The sequence below is a fragment of the Prionailurus bengalensis genome, chromosome B4, assembly GCF_016509475.1.
Source record: "Prionailurus bengalensis isolate Pbe53 chromosome B4, Fcat_Pben_1.1_paternal_pri, whole genome shotgun sequence".
Classification (NCBI taxonomy): domain Eukaryota; kingdom Metazoa; phylum Chordata; class Mammalia; order Carnivora; family Felidae; genus Prionailurus; species Prionailurus bengalensis.
Genome location: NC_057358.1, coordinates 12532710 through 12553116, shown reverse-complemented (window position 1 = coordinate 12553116; position 20407 = coordinate 12532710). Strand labels below are relative to the sequence as shown.

Sequence of the window (20407 nt, the reverse complement as noted above, 5' to 3'; positions counted from 1 at the left end):
TCAACACAAGAAAAACATTTTTAACTATGTATGGTGACAGATATTAACCAGACTTACTGCGGTGATCATTTTACAATACACACAAATATCAAATCACTAAGCTGTATACCTGAAACTAATACATCCATTATACCTCAATCTGTTTTAAAAAATGTACTAATAAACTCTGTAGCATCTGGGACAAGCTTGAGCAAGATTAAAATACAATAGGTTGGGGACACCCTGCGTGGCTCAGAGAGTTAAGCGTCCAACTCTTGTTTTCGGCTCAAGTCATAATCTCATGGTTTGTGAATTCAAGCCCCGCCGTCATCACAGAGCATGCTTGGGATTCTCTCTCTCTTCCTTTCTCTCTCTCTGCCCCTCTCCTCCCCTTCCCTGCTCGTGCTCACTCTCTCAGAATAAACATTTAAAAAAAATTTTTTTAATACAGCAGGTTGTAATAAATACTAATAACTAGAAAAATTTTCAAGTAATTAAGTATGACTAGTAGAAAAATTAAATCACATAATAATTTCATAGTTCACATTAATATTTTAATACTACCTTCAAACAAGGAAGGAGACTCTGGATATAGAAGAGAAATAAATATTGGTGAAATGAAGCATCACAAAAACCAGTCTAAGACTTTAAGATTTTGTTTTAGAGACAGAAGGTGCACATACAGACAGACAAGAAGAGGGGAGAGGGACAGAGCGATACAGAATGTCAAGCCAGCTCCACACTCAGCATGGAGCCTGATGTGGGGCTCGATCCCACGACCCTGGGATCATGACCTGAGCCAGAATCAAGAGTTGGATGCTCAGCCAACTGAGCCACCCAGGTGCCCCTAAGTTAACGTTTTCAAAAGGACTGAAAATTTTAAAAAGATTGTTGTGAACATTAAACACAACTGAAGAAAATTTTTAAAATTCATTTATGCTTGAAAAGAAAAAAGTTAAACACAGAATCGCTACATAATCCACCAATCCCACATCTGGGTATGTACACAGAAGTGAAAGCAGGAACCTAAACAGGTATTTGTAAACCTATGTTCAAAGCCAGCAGCAGTATTCACTGCCAAAAGTGAGAAACAACTCAAAAGGTAGAAACAACTCAAATGTCCACTGTAGCCGAATGGATAAAAACAATGGGATCCATACACGCAACACAGTATTACTCAGTCTTAAAAAGGAAGGAAATTTGGACACATCCTACCACATGGAAGGACCTTTAAGATACCATGTAGTTGGAAGGTCAGTCCAGGGGATCCTTCACATGACCACAGTCGGCCCTCATCTGACTGCAACCCCATGCAAGAACACAAGCAAATAACTGCCCAGTGTACCCCCAAACTAGAGAATTGTGAGATATCATTAAGTTACTAAGTTTCAGGATGGTTTGTTAGTCATATAGGACCGAGAAAGATTTTACAATAAACTGTTGGAAGCTACTAAGTTTTGGGGTGATCTGTTACATAGCCATAGGTCACCCCAGCTATCCCTCAGTAACTGACAGAGCAGATTAGTTAGTAAGGCCACAGAAGAGCTGAACAATTCTACCATTGGGTAACTGACATTTACCCAGCGTATAAAATGCACTCTTTTCAAAAGTCCATGGAATAGTCACCAAGACAAACCATATGCTTATCAGAGCCCTATGTGTAAAAGCTAACACTATTAACCTTTTAGACAAAATACAGAAGTGCATCTCTCCAAAACCGTGGGATAGGCAAATATTTCTTAAGCAAAACACCAAAAGCAGCAACCATAAAAAAAAAAGTGGATTCCATCAAAATTTGAAACTTCTGCCCATCAAAAGACACCACGAAGAGAATAGGTAAGCCAAAAACTAGCAGAAAATAGTCATAAAACATGTATCTGTATATCTGACAAAGGACTTGTATTCAGGAATATATAAAGAACTGGAATTCAAAAATAAGAAGGCCAGCAACCTAATTAAAACATGAACAAAAGATTTTTACACATACTGCCCACAGAAATATACGGGCTGTAAGTCTATGAAAAGATGTTCATTACCTTTAGTTACCAGGGAGCTATAAATAGAACCACAATTAAATACTGAAATACTACTACACCTACAAGAGAATACACTTACAATAAAAAAAAGGCTGAGGACATCTGGAAATACTTGGCATTTCTAAAGAACTTAATCATACATTTACTCTTACTATTCAGCCCTTCTACTTCAGGTATTTACCAAGAGATGTAACCTTTATTTACCCAGGAGAAATAACACAGACCCAAAAAAGACTTGTGCAGGTGCCTGGGTGGCTCAGTTGAGTAAGTGTCCGACTTTTGATCTCGGCTCAGGTCATGATGTCAGTTCATGGGATTGAGCCCCACACTGCTCAGCGCTGAGCCTGCCTGGGATGCTCTCTTTTTCTGTCTATGCCCCTCCCCCACTTGGGCGCGCAAGCGTGCTTTCTCTCAAAAAAAAAAAAAAAAAGACTAGTCAGAGCAGTTTTATTCTTAATAGCCCGAATTTGGACACAAATGGTGGTATATTCAGACAAATGAAGATCATCACCAATGACAAACTACTGATTTCTGCAGTAACAACGACGAATCTAAAAACTATCCTCAGCGTAAGAAGCCAGACATGCTCTCATGACTCCATCTACATGACATACTCGAACAAGCAAAATTAACCTACTGTGATAGAATTTTCAAAGGTGGTTGTGCACACATGGAGGAGATGGAATAGGAGGACTGGCTAAGAAGGGGCACTAGGTGACTTTCCTGTGTGAGAAAAACACTGTGCATCTTCGTAAGGGTGGTGGTTACATGCTTAAAAGAATTCGTCAAAATGCACTGAACTGTATGCTTAAGATAGGTGCCGTTAATTAAGATAGGTGCTTTTAATTAAATTAGACGGGTGCTTTTTTAAAAATTAAACGTTAAAGTTTTACTTCAGCAGCAGTAATCTGGCAACTTCATTGTTCCATTTTTGCCTAGAACAACGCAAGTGCTCAAACCCCATACTATTCTAGTTTATGTGGTACAGTGATATTCTCCGAGTTTTGTCCTGACTTCTTACCTTGTTAACTTCTGGTGTGAGGATCTCTATTTTTCTTAAACGCTGAAATGCATCATAATCAGTTTCTCCAAATAGTCTGATTGGTTCTCCTCTTTCTCTCAATCTTCTGATAACCTAGTAAAAAAATCAGTAATAACAGTAATCCCTATGTTTTTAGTAATAATAATTCCTCCTTTAGGTTACCAAATACATTATTTCAAAATTGAAATACAAAGTCAGTTGTCCTTATTTTTTCTTCAATTTTCCGTGAACAGATCTAGTGAGTTACTGTCACATCTGAAAATCTCTAACGTGTTTTGCGTACTTTGGCTGTTTCGGCAAAGGCTCCATCTGGATAACAGAATACATAAGAAACGCATGAAGATGGGAGGGAGTGGTAACTTTTAAATACAGAAGGAAAGTCTAGAGTCATCCAAGAACTCACTGACCAGAGCCTGGGGTCAGCACTGTAATGCCACATTAAAAACCAAAAACTTACCCTCAGAAGAGATGGGAGTTAGGATCAGGGCGGGGCACCGGTAAGGCTTTTGAGGGGTTGGAAATACTGTTTCTTGACCTGGGTGATCGTTACCTGGGTTTTGTTTTGTCATCACCCATTATATTGCACACGCATGTTTTATACACTTTTGGACCCATGTTGCATCTCATAAGAAAAAAATAAATTTTAATTGTGAAAAATAAAGGTTGATCCAAAATTGTTCCCAAGTAACAAGAAAGAATTTTATCTGGAAACATAAATAGTGGCACAGAAACCATTGGTAGGGCTCCCACTGAATTAACCAAAGCTTCGTATTAAAAAGATGCTTAAGAGGCCATCCAACGTTATCTCCAATCAAGGCAGACATGACTTCCAAAACACCTCTGCCAGGCCCGTCGGACAAATGCCAGGGATCACACCTCGTCATGAAACAGGCCGTCCCAATTTTGGACACATACTTTCACATATGTTTTACTTCTCAAAATAAACTAAAACCTCCCTCCCTCAGAATTCTACCAATATGCCTTAGTTCTACTTTATGCAACCACAAGAACACTAAATTCTTTTCCAAAATTACAGCTACTGTCAATGGATTTTTTTTTCTTTTATGTCCCCAGTGTTCTTCTCTTGGGGCTAGGTATTCCAAGTTCCTTTCACCTAATTTCACATGACAGCTTTTAGAGTCAGATCATCCTTTCCTCTGTAAGTTTCCTTTTGTTCATAGTTCATTTTTGTTTTGTATCGCTCTATAGAGTTTGAATTCTTTATGTCACATGACTTTCTTGAGATTTTTGTTGTTGTTGTTTTTGGGTTTTTAAGAAAAAGAACAGTTGGTTCTGACTAGAGTCTAAAAAGCACTGTAGCTGAGAGCACAAAGTAGCATAACCTGTCTACAGAGCCTGGCGGTCCTATGTACCCCAAGTCGTAGAAACATTCAGTCTTTACTCAACAGACTGCAGAAACCATGCTTCTCACAAATCTTCCAAAAGAAATAACCATACGTTAGCATGCACGCAATGCCATCTGTAGAAGGATGCTCATCTTAGTATGATTTCTAAGAGGGATGTGCTAAAGCAATCTAAAGGACCATTACTATTTGGTTTTGAAAAGAATAATTGGCTTTAAAAATATTATGGGAAATTGTGTAGTCATAAAAAATTATACAGATCTCTGTGTTTTGACCTATTAAGACATATTCAGAGAAAGTTATAAAACAGTATTTTTAAAACAATTTAGGGGTGCCTGGGTGGCTCAGTCGGTTAAGTGCCTGACTCCTGATTTCGGCTCAGGCCATGATCTCATGGTTCATGAGATCGAGCCCCACGTCAGGCTCTGCACCATTAGCGCAGGCTGGGAGTCTCTCTCTCCCTTTCTCTCTGTTCCTCTCCTGCTTGCACTCTCCTCCCCTCTCTCCAAATAAATAAACATTTCAAAAACTAAAAATAAATAAAGTAAAATAATTTAGACAAGTGACTTAAGTATAATTACTTAGAATGTATACACTTATTTAGAACAATGTGTTTAGTTTCTAAAGTTTAGAAACATATATTCTTTTAAAAGTTCAAGAATAACAAGAAAAGCAAAGATTTAGAACTTCATGAATACTGCACAGTATTTTAATCCAGTAGGTCACGTTATGTAGGCAATAATGACATAAAACTTACTGGAAAGAAATGGAAATAAATGCAAATGCTCTGGAGGTTTTTCTTTTTTTCATGAAACACTCATACATAAACTTACCTCTTGCCTAGAAAGAGTCATGGGTAACTTTTCCTCTGCAAGTTCAAGTTCTAACACAGGATTCGAAGAAGTTAATGGTTTCTGGTTCTCCTCTTTTGGCTGTATCTATATTAATAGCCAAAAGAAATCAAATTCAGCTTTTACAGTATAATACAGCTAGTACTGATCATTCTATGCATTAACTGCTCATGGAAATAAACAGGTTTTAAATATTGGAGGTTTTCTAAATGTTCCACTGAGGAACTCCTAATAAATGTGCCTGCATTTGAGAACTCATCAAACTTCGCCGTCTCAAGGGCACAGCCAGCAAGCACACACACAAGGAGATAGCACTCTTGCTACTGAAAAGCGACAGATGTATAATGATTTCCAAAATCTAAAACTTACAAGGGCTGAAATTTAGGCTCGTTTCTCCCTAAACTCGAAACAAGTTAAATTCTTTTCTTAAAAACCATCAACTTGCTTCTCCTCTTTGAGAAAACCACCTCATAGGGTTGTTTGATCCTTGTTCTGGGTTTTAATGAAATAAACAAACAAAAAAAAAAGTGTTTTCTAAGAAATCTGTGAAGCCTCAAGCTCCTGCTTTTTCCTACCCTCCTTTTTGAAAGGGAGGATTCCAAGAGCACCGAGACCACTGCTGGACGTGTGGAAATACTCCCAAAGCTACACACAATTTGCCAACAGACCGAGCTCTGAACCTTGGGGGGAAATAACAGCACAACAGCACCTTTCTACTTATACCCCACCCCCGCACCCCCGCTCCCAAGAATGGACATTCTCGTATGCATGAACCTGCGGGGTGGGGAGGGAGGGATCTTTTCACATATTGAGTCTGCTGTCCAGCTCACAGTTTAGGAAAATTAAGTTCAACAATTCGTAAGCCCCAAGGTGTAGTCTGTAAAAAGATACTGGAACATGGTTTCCCACCTGATCACAGGACTAATTTCAAATGCCAAAAGATTAAAAAAAATAAATAAATAATAGAAGGCCAACATTAAAGAAATACATTCCATTAAGAAGGCTATAATGGTTAAAAATGATATCATTTCTGATTCTATAGTTCATGGCTAACTGTTATGTTAATGTTTGAACAGTGCTGACAGAAAACTGAGGTACAAAAATCAACTCCTGCATTTTCACAAACGAAATCGGCATCAAGCCTTAAAAATGGAACCTAGTTTTCATAAGAGAATGGAAGTGATACATGCTGCATTTTCATTACTACCAAAAAGGAAATATTAAACACGATTTAGAAAGAAAAGCCTGTGCTTTCTCTTTAAGCATAAAAACCGGCATTTCTCCAAAACTCTCGGGATGACAAGCACTCTTAATTACAGAATGCCAGTTACATTCTGTCTGCTGGACCCAATGCCACCAGCAGTGTCTCTACGGTAGTTCCTCTGCTTTAGTGCTTTTCTCTACAGAAGCAAAAAAGTACTGACCTATAACTGAAGCAATGTAAACAAAGCAAAACCGCCTGGTTTTAATTCTTTTCCTACTTGACCAAAACGTTGAAAAGGTTCAAATTTAGGCATCTGGGAAAGCAACAAGTCAGCAGACTAAATCCATGGTAAATGATTCACATTCCAGACCAAGTGTGAGTTAGACAACAATGGACAAGAAAAGATGAGAATTCTTCTGTCCTGGTATCCATTTGCTGGCTATTTACATAAAATGTATTTTATTTTTCCTAAGCTAAAAGCGAATGAAATCAATACATTTATGGAAAATATCAAAATAAAAATGCAAACTTTTGTATTTTAGACATCCATCAGAAACATAAAACTACATTTCCAATACCTGCCCCCTGCCCACACTACGAAATAAAACCAAATGCATATACATACCATTCGCATTCCTCATGCTTCCTTTTAGAAATGCTATGCCAGATAAATTGATCTCCAGACTTTCCCCATTACATGCACAAGAGTATTATATTATACACATGGTTCACAAGCAAAAAGTTACTGTCAAATTTAGGATTTGGCACAAGTATTTCAACACAATTTCTCGGTCTTGTTTAAGAAAGTATTAAACTAGATACAGTCTTCTTTTAAAACGATTTAAACATCAACTTCACCTCATAACATTTAACCCCTCCCAATAAAAACCCCAATATGTTATTCAACTAGGAGAAGAGTTGGATAGGATAATAATAGGGTAACCTCAAGGACACTTTGAGTCATGCCTCTAAAATAGACAGTCTTCCAGGCCACTCATTCGTTTCTAATATTTCTATACATTCTCTACACACTAGACCTTATCACACAAAAGCACAGTGTTACATGGCATTCTGCCTCAGGCAGAGGTACTTGGGGCCAAAAGGAACTATTAACAATGCAAACACAAAAACAATGGCTTAAAATATTCCAGTGAAAGTGAGGAAATACCACAAGGTGCTACCACCTCGGTTGTGGTCGAATGAGTAAAATGTTTTGAAACCCTTTAAAATGGACTTTTATTGGGAGAGGTGGGGGGAGGAGCTGGTGGTTGGTGGAGATGAAGATGAGGCAGAATCAGACCCAGAAAATTCAAAGAAACAAAATTCAAGCTTTGATCTCAAGCCACTTCATGCTGTCCACAAAAGCCAAACCATTCCAAGCCAGAAGGCATGCATGTATTTGCCTGAATTCAAGATTTAAAAAAAAAGAAAGAAAAAAGAAAAAAGCTCCTACCTCTCCCGATGGCTTCTCATTTATAGGCTAACGCATAACATTGATAAATTGAACAGAGATCAATAATTTTGTCACTTTAACAACAGCTATATAAATTTAAACTCAGAAATATACGACTTAACACAAAAGCAGAGAGCCCTACCTTGTAGCCACATCTTTCAAAATACGCTTCCTCTTCTTTTTTGGCAAGTTCACTACGCTTGAAATACTTTTTATTTTCCTATTGAAGAGAGAAGTACGTTAATAGGTCCCTGGGTAAAATTTCATGTTCCGTAGACAACCTACCAACACTTGAGTTTATCAAGAGCATGGTAAAGCCGGGTATATTATACTGAATCCCTCGACATGCCACCTGTCTTCTATCTGCTCTAAATATGAAGTCTTTTTCTTGCAGTATCATTTTAACAGGCATATCCAGCAAAGAGAAGAAACCAACAATATTTTCCAAATGTTCACGTTGTTTTCATTTAATTCCCCAATGTTTAGGTTCAATGATAATTTCTACAAATGAATTCATTAGGAACTACAAAAAACAGGATGCTTTAATTATTTTCTTCCAACAGAAACAATCAAAGATTATGGTTAACTGTTATCTGACATCTTAACTGCCATTACCCAGAGAGCTCCTAGGGTGTGTCCAAAATCTTTTTGTCACTTGGAATCTTTCTGTACCAATTAATTATATTTGTACTGATCAATTCTTAAAATCATATTAATTCTTAATCTAGACATAAAATGGTGTGAGAGTCTTTATTAGCAATTAGCAAGATCGTTTAAAGTTATTTGTTTTATAGGATTCAATGTTATGAGACCAGCTCTAAGTCTGTAGGAGAAAAAAAAAAGTTAGTTCTTTCTATACTATATACAAAATCATTCTTGCTGTTAAATCCACATTCCCTAATTTGGACGTTGTTCCGTCTACAGTTGTGCCATCTGGATATTATTCCAGTAATGACTTAGCTCAAATAAAGATACTGCCCTACTTTATTAGTGGTAATTATAAGGGTACCTCAATGGTACCTCCATACATGTATTTCAGTACCTCATAGTTCCCAAGCTCATTCACTCCGGCCATGATCATGGATGCCAGGACCATGACAAGAAAGGTTGATGGTGAGCAACGGGCAGATTAGACTGCTACACTTGAATGCCCTGATCAAGCCTGGCATCAGGAAAACATTGTGTGTCTCCCCTGTGATACACACAGGAAGTATACAGCACATCTACTAAGTATTCTTGCCAAAAAGCTGCAAGTGAATCTAACCATTTAGGTCTAATTTCCAGTTTATTACAAACGTAGGGAATAGGGAAATAAGCGAAACACCATCACTGGGAAGCAAATACTGGGACGTTTATCAAGGTAGCCAGTTTTTCTAACAAGTTACTGGCATAAAAAATGGGGGAGAATGAAAATGTTCTTGATTAAAAGAAACCAAGAGTCGTAGTTAACAAAGTTAACAAGCAAGTGGATTCTGTGTGGATCTGATTTGAACAAACCAACTGTACAAATGTCTATGTACATATTTTAATTGAACTGGAAACATCTGAACGTGAGAGGATATTAATGGTATTAAGGACCCAAATGTAATTTTGTTGGGTGTGATCCTATCTTGTTTATAAAAGAGCACGAGACAAGGATAGATGGAGGTTCATCCTATAATTCCATTTTTGTGTATGTTTAGAATCCTCAGGATCAACAGTTTTGTTAAAGTTCATTAACTCAACGAACATTTACTGACTCATCCACCACAAACGAACAGCTTTACAGATGCAAAGCTGAAGGTTATGACCTGGGGTAAGGAACTGATTGCATCATCCAAACATCAAAGCTACCCTGAGAAAGGTGGGAGCAAAATAATACTAATCGCAGTTTAGAGGTGAGAGAGCAGAGAGTTGGAAAGGGCAGGTGACATCCCCACAACTTACTGAGCCTTGTAAGTAACACGCACAACTAGAACTCAGGTCCTTAAAGTCTTTGAACGGATCCAGTATTGCAAGCTACAGTTCTTCACTCCCCAAATCTTATCTCAGCATCGACTGTTTCTTATGACCACGTAGAATTAACTGTCATATGTCACGTAAACAAGTTGACAAGCACATACTCGTATCCTCTCAGAAGAAGTAAAGGACTCCCCAAGCCTCAGTCTGTGGTCCAATCTTTACAGTATCTTTTACTACCACATCTCAATTCCACTGACTATACCCAACGAAATCTTAGCCTAGAGTATCAATTGTCGAAAGGTAGTTCATGGACCTCTAGGGGTCCTAAAGACCTTGTCAGGGGTTCTAAAAGGTCAAACACATTATCGTAATAATACTAAGAGGTTATGTGCTCCATTTTCACTGTGCTCACACTTTCACTTTCACTGATGGTACAAAAGCCAAGGTGAGGAAAGCCACTGGAACCTCAGCATAAATAAAAGTTATTTTTATTTACATCTCAGAGTTCACCGTCTTCTTCCCAGCAAGCACGTACAGAAAAAATAAAAACACCAGTGTGGATTCAGAAACTTTTTTAAAAAAAGATTTTATTTTTAAGTAAGCTCTCCACCCAACATGGGGCTCGAACTCACAACCCCAAGAGTTCCATGCTCCACCGACTGAGCCAGCCAGGCACTCCTCTTCAGTATCACGATACGGTACAATTCCACTAAATCTCAACCCCTGAGTATTATTATCTTTTTATATTTGGTAGGATGAAATCAAACATACAAGCAGTTCTGCTACATAATGAACTATGATAGCTGTCTCCTATTTGGCAGACATTTTCTCAAAACCGAAGAAAGCAAGCCCATTACTGAAAGGAAAAGAATAATATTTGTTGCCAATGATAAAATTCCATCCTTCAAGCAAAGATCAGAATGGTGGTAAACTTGCAGCCATCACTGTGAACTTGATGGTTTCCCAATGCTAAAAGGCTTTTCTGGTCAATCAGCGGTGATATGTATCATTTCAAGAACATAACATGTAGAAGACCTATGTAGCTCAGCAAACCATGACAGTACAAAATCAACAAGTTTCAAGATTATGCATAGGCAAAAGATCTACAAGCAGAATAGTTCAGAAAAGATCTGGAAAATAGATCAATAGATTGTAATATACAAAAAAGTTCATTGATGGGCACCTGGCTGGCTCATTAGTGGAGTGTGCAACTCTTGATCTCAGGGTTCTAACTTCAAGCCCCAACTTGGGTGTAGAGATTATTTAAAAATCTTAAAAAAAGAAAAAAAGTTCACTGATATGGATCAGAATCCAAACCCTAATCTTTAAGAAACTTACCATTTGTGTAGTTTTGGTACAGCATCAAAGAATATCCACAATTATCTGAAAGGCTATTAAAATACTACACCTTTTCCAAATACCTGTTTGAGGATGAAGTTTCTTCATATACTTGAACAAAAACAACACATCACAACAGGCTGAATGGAGAAACGGGACAACTCAACTGCCTTCTAATATGCCAGGGATTAAACAGAATTGCAAAACTTTAACGTCAATCTTCTCGTTAAATTTCTTTGTTTTGCAATACAGTTTTCACACAAACATTTATGTTAAAACACATGGGCTAATCATCGTATGAAATACAAGTAAACAGAATATATTTTTAAATTTCCCAGTTTTAATTTCTAAGAGAGTAATTATCAATAAACATATCCTACGTAAACACAAAGCTCTCCGGAGCCAACAGTTAAGTACACAAAGGGGTCCTGATATCAAGAGGTGACAATCCGGGGCCTAGGAGAACCCCCTTGCTGGCCTTCTCCATGCCTGCACCCAGGGTGCTGGGCAATGTTGGGAAACCATTTGGGCCTCAATGCCACCCACCGATCTATTTAGTTTTTTTCTCCAATATATTCTCTACACTGACCAGTACATATTCTCCCCTCGCTTAAACCTCTTCTCCCATCCTCTCTCCCCTTATTTTCAGCAAATGACTAAGCCACTCTGTTACAGAGAAGACGGAAGCCATGGAACAGGAAGTCCGCCCAGCACCAAGCCTTTCTTCCCTTCGGAAGCAAAGAGGAAGTCTTCCTCCTGCCTAAGGCCAGTCCCTTCCAGCTGCACCCCACTTCTCAATTCCTCCCACCTTCCTCAGGGACTTCTCATCACCCATTACTATTTTCTCTTCAGCATCTGCACCTTTTCCCTCTGTACCAGGCTCCTGGCCATTACCACTTAAATACGCTCAAGACTCCAACTGTAAATATTCCTTGCTCTGCACGAGGTAGGATGCTAAGCGTCATTTACAACAGAACTACACGAACATGTTTTCTCTCCTCTGTACCCACGTCCTCACTTCCAGTTCTCTTTGCAGCCCTGCCACAACTTGGCCTCTGTTCTTACTGCTCCAGTGAAAAATCCTGAGGTCATCAACAATGTCCACGGTGCAAATGCAAAGAATCTTCTGCGACTGATCTTAGGCAGTCTTCAGTTCAACTGCTAACTCCTCCTTCAATAGCTACCCTCTTGGCTGTCAGATGACTTTGCTTATTTCTTCCTCATTTACTCGTTTGTTCAGATTTTCTAATTCTTGTATTTTTAATATTATCTTTTAGTCACTTCACTTAGATTTTTCAATTTATTAAAACATATTAAGGCATTACTGTCCCTAATGATTTTATTTCCAGCATCTTCCATTTTAGTAACGGCAGTTTCTCCCTTTACTATTTCAAAATTTTGTCAAGTTCTGTTAAACAAGTTTTAAACATTAAGTTGATTTTATATTGTGATAAATGAAAAAAATCAAGTGCAGAAGAGTAGATCTACTATGCTACATTATATTTAAGAAGAGGAAGAAAGACTATACACCCACTTGGATCCTTTTCCACGTGTGTTTCACGTGCATTAACTGTTAGCTGCTGCGGAGGAGGGGAATTGGGCAGCCTGGAGACACGGGTTAGAAGGAAACTTTATTGTACTCTTCAGTAGGTTTGGAATTTTTAATCATTTGAATGAATTATTAATGATTAAATTGTTAAATTTGCTTTTCATTTTAGAATTATAATGAGAAAAATAAAAATATTTTGCTTTGTACTACATGACCCTTTATTTCATGACATCAAAGGGTGTCTAAAACAAAAGGTTCCCTACCATGTTTCAAATGTCATCTTTATATACCTTGTATTTAGTAAAACAGAAGAGTTTAAAAGAGCAACTAAAACTTCTCTAACTGTAAAACACTGTTTTATAAAGCACACTGAAAACGCACTTTGAAATACAAAGTGCTGGGGACACACTGATGACAATTAAAATTGTACAGCATTAAAACTTGAGAATCAGTGAGTCAGCCCCTTTACAGGTAACTCAGGCGGGTTAGACGACTTGCCCAAAGTTACAGAGCTATCGAGAAACGAGGCCACGATCAGATTTTAGGGCTTGTTCATTCATTTCACAAATCCGCTTTCCTTTCTAACTGTATTCACAATTCTCAAGCTCTAAGTTTGTTGAATTCATTACAGAATGAATAAAGACCTACAAACACAAAAGTCTAAATACAAGTGGGTGGTACACATTTTAAGACAGCATATGGACTGATGGTTAAATTTCTTTAGATTCTCTCCTAAAGCACCTTTTTTTTTTTTTTTCCAGCACCTAACCTTTCTCCCTGATTTTAAAGACAATCTGCAAAGGGTATACAAAAGTACTTCTCCTTTTTAAGTCAGAACCTAATTCCTACATGCTGCTTTACAAATGTTATTCTTGGACTCTAAGTTGTACTTTCTGTAAGATAAAACTGAGGTCCAAAGGTCTAAAGTGCAGAAACGTATCTACTGTACCACCTGAAATGTCTGCCAACACTAATAAAGGAAAATCAAAATTTAAAACATTCACCCATGACTGTCAGCATTTCATTAATTTAGAATCATCATTCCTCAATCATGTTAAGGTCTTTAGTGTTTAGATAAATGAGACAGAAACATCATCAAGAGTTGTAAAAAAAACACACTGGAAAGCCAACAAATATAAATATACAGCCTGAATATGCAAAGATACTATACATGAGATCAAAGTATGTGGCAAGGTTAACACCTTGGTGAATTATGAAAATAAGCCTTAAAATCCCTCAAGTAATATACCATATGGGAGGATACACACACACACAATTTAAAGAGACACAATGCTACATCAATGGATAGATCATCCAGATAGAAAACAATAATAAGGAAACAATGCCTTAAATGACATGTTAGAATAGACAGACTTAACAGATGTATGCAGAATATTCCATCCAAAGGCAGAAGGGGGTTGCTTGGGTGGCTCAGTCGGGTTAAGTGTCAGACTTAGGCTCAGGTCAGGATCTCACAGTTTGTGGGTTCAAGCCCCACGTCGGGCTCTGTGCTGACAGCCCAGAGCCTGGAGCCTGCTTGGGATGCTGTGTCTCCCTCTCTCTGCCCCTCCCCTGCTCATGCTCTGTCTCTCTCTCTTTTTCACCTTCAAAAATATATAAACATTAAAAAAGGAAAGAAAAAAGCAGAACAGACATTCTTCTCAAGTGCACATGGAACATTCTCCAGGACAAAGCATGAATGAGGCCACAAATCAAGTCTTGATAAATTTAAGAATGAAATCACATCAACCATCTCTTCCAACCACTATGATATGAAACTAGACATCAATTACAAAAAGAAAACATGTTACTGAACAAACAATGAGTCAATGAAACCAAAGGAGAAATCAAAAAACACCTTCAAATAAATAAAAATCGAAGCACAACTTACCAAAATGTATGGGACGCAGCAAAAGTAGTTCTAAGAGGGGAACTCCTATCAATAAATGTTTACCTCAGAAAACAAGAAAAATCTCAAAACAACCTAACTTCACACCTCAAGGACTGAGAAAAAGAACAAATGAAGCCCAAAGTTTGTAGAGGGAAGGAATTAACAAATACCAGAGCAAAAATAAATGAAACTGAGATTAAAAAGATCAATTAAACTAAGAGCTGTTTTGGGTTTTGGGTTTTTGTTTTGTTTTTTTCCCGAAAATTGACAAACCTTCAAGCTACATTTATCAAGTAAAAAAAAAGTGCACAAATAAAATCATAAATGAAAGAAGACACATTACAATGATACCACAGAAACACAAAATATCCTAAGAGACTACTATGAATAATTATACACCAACAAACTGGACAACCTAGAAGAAATGGGTAAATTCCTACAAATCTACAACTTTCCAAGTCTGAATTATGAAGAAATAGAAAATTTCAAATTACTAGTAAGGAGATTGAATCAGTAATCCAAGTCCTCCCAAAAAACAAAACTCCAGGACAAGATGGCTTCACTGGTGAATCCTACCAAACAGTCAAAGAACTGAACTCATCCTTCACAAACACTTCCAAAAAAAAAAAAAAAATAGAGCAGGAAACATTTCCAAACTCATTTTAAGGCCAACATTACCCTGATACCAAAACCACACAATGATCCCACAAGGAAAGAAAACTACTGGCTAATATTCCTGATGCATATAGATGAAAAAAATCTCAACAAAGTATTAATGAACTGAATTCAACAATTTATTAAAAGAATCATACACCATGACAAGTGGGATTTATTTCAGGGATGCAAGCCTCATTCAATGCCCACAAATCAATGTGATACACCACATTAACAAAATGGAGGGAAAAAAATCTTATGACCATCTCAATAGATGCAGAAAAAGCATCTGACAAAACTCAACATCCATTTATGATAAAAACTGTCCAAGTGGTATAGAGGGAACATACCAACATAAAAAGGGCAAATATGACAAGCCCACGCATAACATCATATTCAGTGGTGAAAAGTTGAAAGCTTTTCCTTTAAGGTCAGGAACAAGACAAGGATGTCAACTCTCACCATTTTTATTCAACATAGTATTAGAAGTCGTAGCCACAGCAACCCATCCAAGAAAATTCCAAAATGAAGAGGTAAAACCGTCAATATTTGCTGATGACATATTATTCATAGAAAACCCTAAAGACTGCACCAAAAAGATGTCAGAAATGAATTCAGTATAAATTCAGTAAACCTGCAGGATACAAAAATCAATGTACAAAAATTGCCGTTTCTATGCACTAATAACAAAGTATGAGAAAGAGGAATTAAGAAAACAATCCCATTTACAACAACATCAAAATGAATAAACTACCTAAGAATATATTTAACCAAGGAGGTAAATAAAAGAGCTGTACACTGAAAACTCTTAAGACAGTGATGAAAGAAACTGAAGACACAAATAAATGCAAAGATGGTCCGTGCCCCTGGACTGCAGGAACTAGTTACAGGTATACGTCGTTTCATTGACCTTCACTTTATTGCACTTCACGAATACTCCCATCTTTTACAAACTGAAGATCTGTGGCAACCCTCCATTGAGCAAGTCTATTGGCACCATTTGTTCAACGGCATTTGTGTACTTTGTGTCTGTGCCCTATTTTGCTAATTCTAGCAATATTTCAAACTTTTTCATTTTTATTATTTTTGCTATGGTATCTGAGATCAGTGATTACAACTCACCAAAAGTGTAGATGCTGGTTAGCATATTTTACCAATAAAATATTTTTAAGTTGTTTTATTTTCATAGACCTAATGCTACTGCACACTTAATAGTACAGTGCGAACATAATTTTGATATGCACTGGGAAACCAAAAACCTCATCTGACTCACTTTATTCCAATATTTGCTTTACTGCAGTGGTCTGGAACAAAACCCGCAAAAGCTCCAAGGTATGCCTGTACTGTGAAAATGTCCCTACTATTCAAAGCAATCTATAAATTCAAATCAATCCCTATCAAAATTCCAACGGCATTTTTCACAAAAATACAACAATCCTAAACTTTGTATGGAACCCCCAAAGACCCCAACAGCTAACATAATTTTGATAAAGAACAAAGCAGGAGGCATCAAGCACCTGCATCTAGAACTATGATACAAAGCTATAGTAATCCAGACAGTATGGGAGTGGCATAAAAACAGACACATAGATGAATGCAAAATAGAGAGCCCTGAAATAAATCCATGCATGTAAAACCCATTAATGTACAAGGGAGCCAAACATTTACAGGAAAAGGTTGTCTGTTCAAAAAATGGTGCTGGGAAAACTGGAGTGCCACATGCCAAAGAATTTACACTACAATCTTAAACCATACACAAAAAGTAATTCAAAATAGATGAAAGAGTTGAATTTATGACCTAGAAAACTCCTAGAAGAAAACACCAGCAGTAAGCTCTTTGACATCGGTCTTGACGAGTTTTTCGGTCCGACTCCAAAACCAAAGGCAACAAAAGCGAAACCAGCAAGTAAGAGAGACTACATCAAACGACAAAGCTTCTGCCAAGTGACAAAACCATCAACAAAAAGACAATCCACAAAATAAAAGATATTTGCAAATCACATACATGATAAAGGGTTAATATCCAAAATATACAACGAACCCATACAACTAAACAGCATAAGAAATAATCCAACTTTAAAAATGAGCAGAGGGTCTGAACAGACATTCTTCCAAAGAAGATGTACAGATGGCCGACAGATACATGAAAAAATGCTAATCAACATCACTCATCATCAGGGAAATGCAAACCAAAACCAGGAGATAGCACCTCACACCTGTCAGAATGCTATTATCAAAAAAAGCCAAGAAATAACAAGTGCTGGTGAGGATGTGGGGGAAAAGGAACCCTTGTGCACTGTTGGCGGGAACGTATACTGGTACAGCCACTGTGGAAAATGGTGTGGAGGCTCCTCCAAAACTTACAAAGAGAAGCACCATATCATTCAGCAACTGCACTCTGGGTATTTATCCCAAGAAAATGAAAACACTGCTTTGAAAAGGTCTATGCACCCTCATACTCATTTTAGCAATATTTTCAATAGCCAAGGTATGGAAAAAACTTGTCCATCGATAAATGAATAGATTAAAAAATCTCTCTCTCTCTCTCTATCTCTCTCTCTCACTCACACACACACACACACACACACACACACACAAAATGGAGTATTATTCAGCCATAAAAAATAAAATCTTGACTTTTACAACAACATGGATGGATCCCAAGGGTATTACACTAAGTGAAGTAAGTTAGAAGAAAGATAATCTATGATCTCACTTATATGAGGAATTTTAACAATAAACCAAACTCATAGGTACACAGAGGCAGAGGTTGAGGGGTTAGGGGGCTTGGGTGACAATCAAAAGGTACAAACTTCCAGTTATAAAATAATCAACTCAAAGAGATATAATGTACAGCCTAGTGACTATAGTTAATAATACTGTATTATAGGGGTACCTGGGTGGCTCAGTCAGGTAAGCACCCGACACTTGATTTTGGCTTAGGTCATGATCTCACAGTTCATGGGTTCAAGCCTGCATCAGGCTCCACATCAGTGGCATGGAGCTTGCTTGGGATTCTCTCCCTCTCTTGCTGGCCCTCCCCCACTTGTACACTCACACACTCACACACTCACACTCTCTCTCTCTCTCTCAAAATAAATAAATAAAAATACTGTATTATATATTTGAAAATTGATGAAAGTAAATCTTAGAAGTCCTCATCAAAAGGGGAAAAAAAAAAAACACAACGCCTTTCAGAATGAAAGAACTATGAAGTGATAACGAATCCCTGTTGGCTGTATTTTACCACTGATAACATCCCAAGCAGAAATCTACACAAAAATATGCATTGCACAGATGAAATGTTTCATAATTATATATACTATAAAACATTAAATTTTGTAAAACTGTATGCAAGAAATAACACCCAATCTAACAGAACCTCTTTAAAAAAAAACAGTTAAACATCCTACTGCATGACCCAACCATCCCACTCCGTGGCCTTTTCTTAAGAGAAATGAAAGCATATGTCCATATAGAAGCCCATACACCAGTGTTCATAGTAGCTCTATTTTAACAGCCCAAAACTGCCAACAACCCTAAGGTCTTCCAATAGTTTAATGAATAAATAAACCGGGTATACCCATTCAATGGTGGAATGTTGTTCAGTGTAAAAAATAATTAAGTACCAATACACAGAACCACAAGAATGAATCTCAAGATTAGGCTGAATGAAAGAAGAAAAACAAGACCAAAAACATACTGAATGATTGCATTCACGCAAGACTCTAGAAAATGGCAACTAATTTAAAGTAAGAGAAAGCAGATCAGTGGGTGCCTGTGAGCAGGGTGGTTTTGGGGTGCAGGGAGGGGCAGGAAGGCAGGATGACCAGGAGGCAAAAAGAAACTCTGGGGTGAGATGGGCATGTTTACTATCTTCACTGGGGTGAAAGTTTCACAGGTGTATACTCATGTCAAAATGCACCCAACTGTATATTCTGGTTTACTGTATGTCAATTACACCTCAATAAAGCTGCTCCAAAATAAAGTATCACAGCCAGAGACTAAGAGGAGGAGGAGGAAAAAAGGAAAAAGAAAAACTAGTAGTATTGACGGTAGTTTTTACCTTGCCAGACCTTAAAACGCACCATAAAGCTATAGGAATCAAAAGACTGTGGGGGCGCCTAGGTGGCTCAGTCGGTTGAGCGTCCGACTTCAGCTCAGGTCATGATCTCACGGTCCGCGAGCTGGAGCCCCGCATCAGGCTCTCCGATGACAGCTCAGAGCCTGGAGCCTGCTTCGCATTCTGTGTCTCCCCCTCTCTCTGCCCCTTCCCTGCTCATGCTCAGTGTCTCTCTGTCTCTCAGTAATAAATAAATGTTTAAAAAAAAAAAAAAAAAGACTGTGTGGCACTGGCCTAAGGATCAACAGAGAGTTTACATGAACAGAAGTGAGCACCCACAATGGAGCCACACAACACAATTATTTGATTTCTGAAGACACTAAAACCATCCAAGGGAAACTTATTTTCAGTAAATGGTGTGGGACTGGATACCCACCGGGAGTGCAGCAAACCACACCTCTATCTCACGCACAAAAAAAACGGATTCAGAATTGTGTAGAACTCTGTTTATTAAATAAAAACAAAGCTTTTAAAACCTAGGAGAATACCTTACACTCTTGAGTAAAAGCCTAGGGTGACTGGAGTGTACCATGGAGGTATGCTGAACTTTTAAGAAACTGCCCAACTTTTTTCCACGAGACTGTACTCGTTTACATTCCCAGGCAGAACAACACAGACCAAGAGGCACACGCAAAAAAACTGATAAATTGGGCTTTATCAAAATTCAAAGCCCCTGCTCATCAAAAACACTGTTAAGAAAATGAATAAAAAGCCCATAGTCTTGGAGAAAATATTCACAAAACATATCTGACAAAGGCCTGGCATCCATGGTATATGAAGAATTCCTTCAACACAGTAAGAAAAAAAAAACACCCATCAACCCAATTAAAAAATATGCAAGCAATTCTAACACTTTAGAAGAGGGATAGAAATGGTCAAAAAACACACGAGAAGTACTTAAAATCATTATCAGACAGATGCAAATTAAAGCCACCCTGCGGTGTCTAGACACATCCTCTAGAATTGCTGGACGTAAGAAGAC

The 20407-nt window shown here is 37.8% G+C and overlaps 1 protein-coding gene across 2 annotated transcripts in view; it reads right to left on the bottom strand.

Moving 5' to 3' along the window:
- Nucleotides 1-20407, bottom strand: part of PRPF18 (pre-mRNA processing factor 18) — a 50098-nt gene that overhangs the window by 24330 nt on the left and 5361 nt on the right. The window contains exons 2-5 of one of the 2 annotated variants that reach the window (XM_043563987.1): nt 8072-8149; nt 7930-7956; nt 5255-5359; nt 3037-3150 (exon numbers count right to left, since the gene is read on the bottom strand). In XM_043563987.1, coding sequence (XP_043419922.1) covers nt 3037-3150; nt 5255-5359; nt 7930-7956; nt 8072-8149 — 324 coding nt within the window. The remainder of the gene's footprint in view (nt 1-3036; nt 3151-5254; nt 5360-7929; nt 7957-8071; nt 8150-20407) is intronic. The other variant, XM_043563988.1, reaches the window with a different exon arrangement.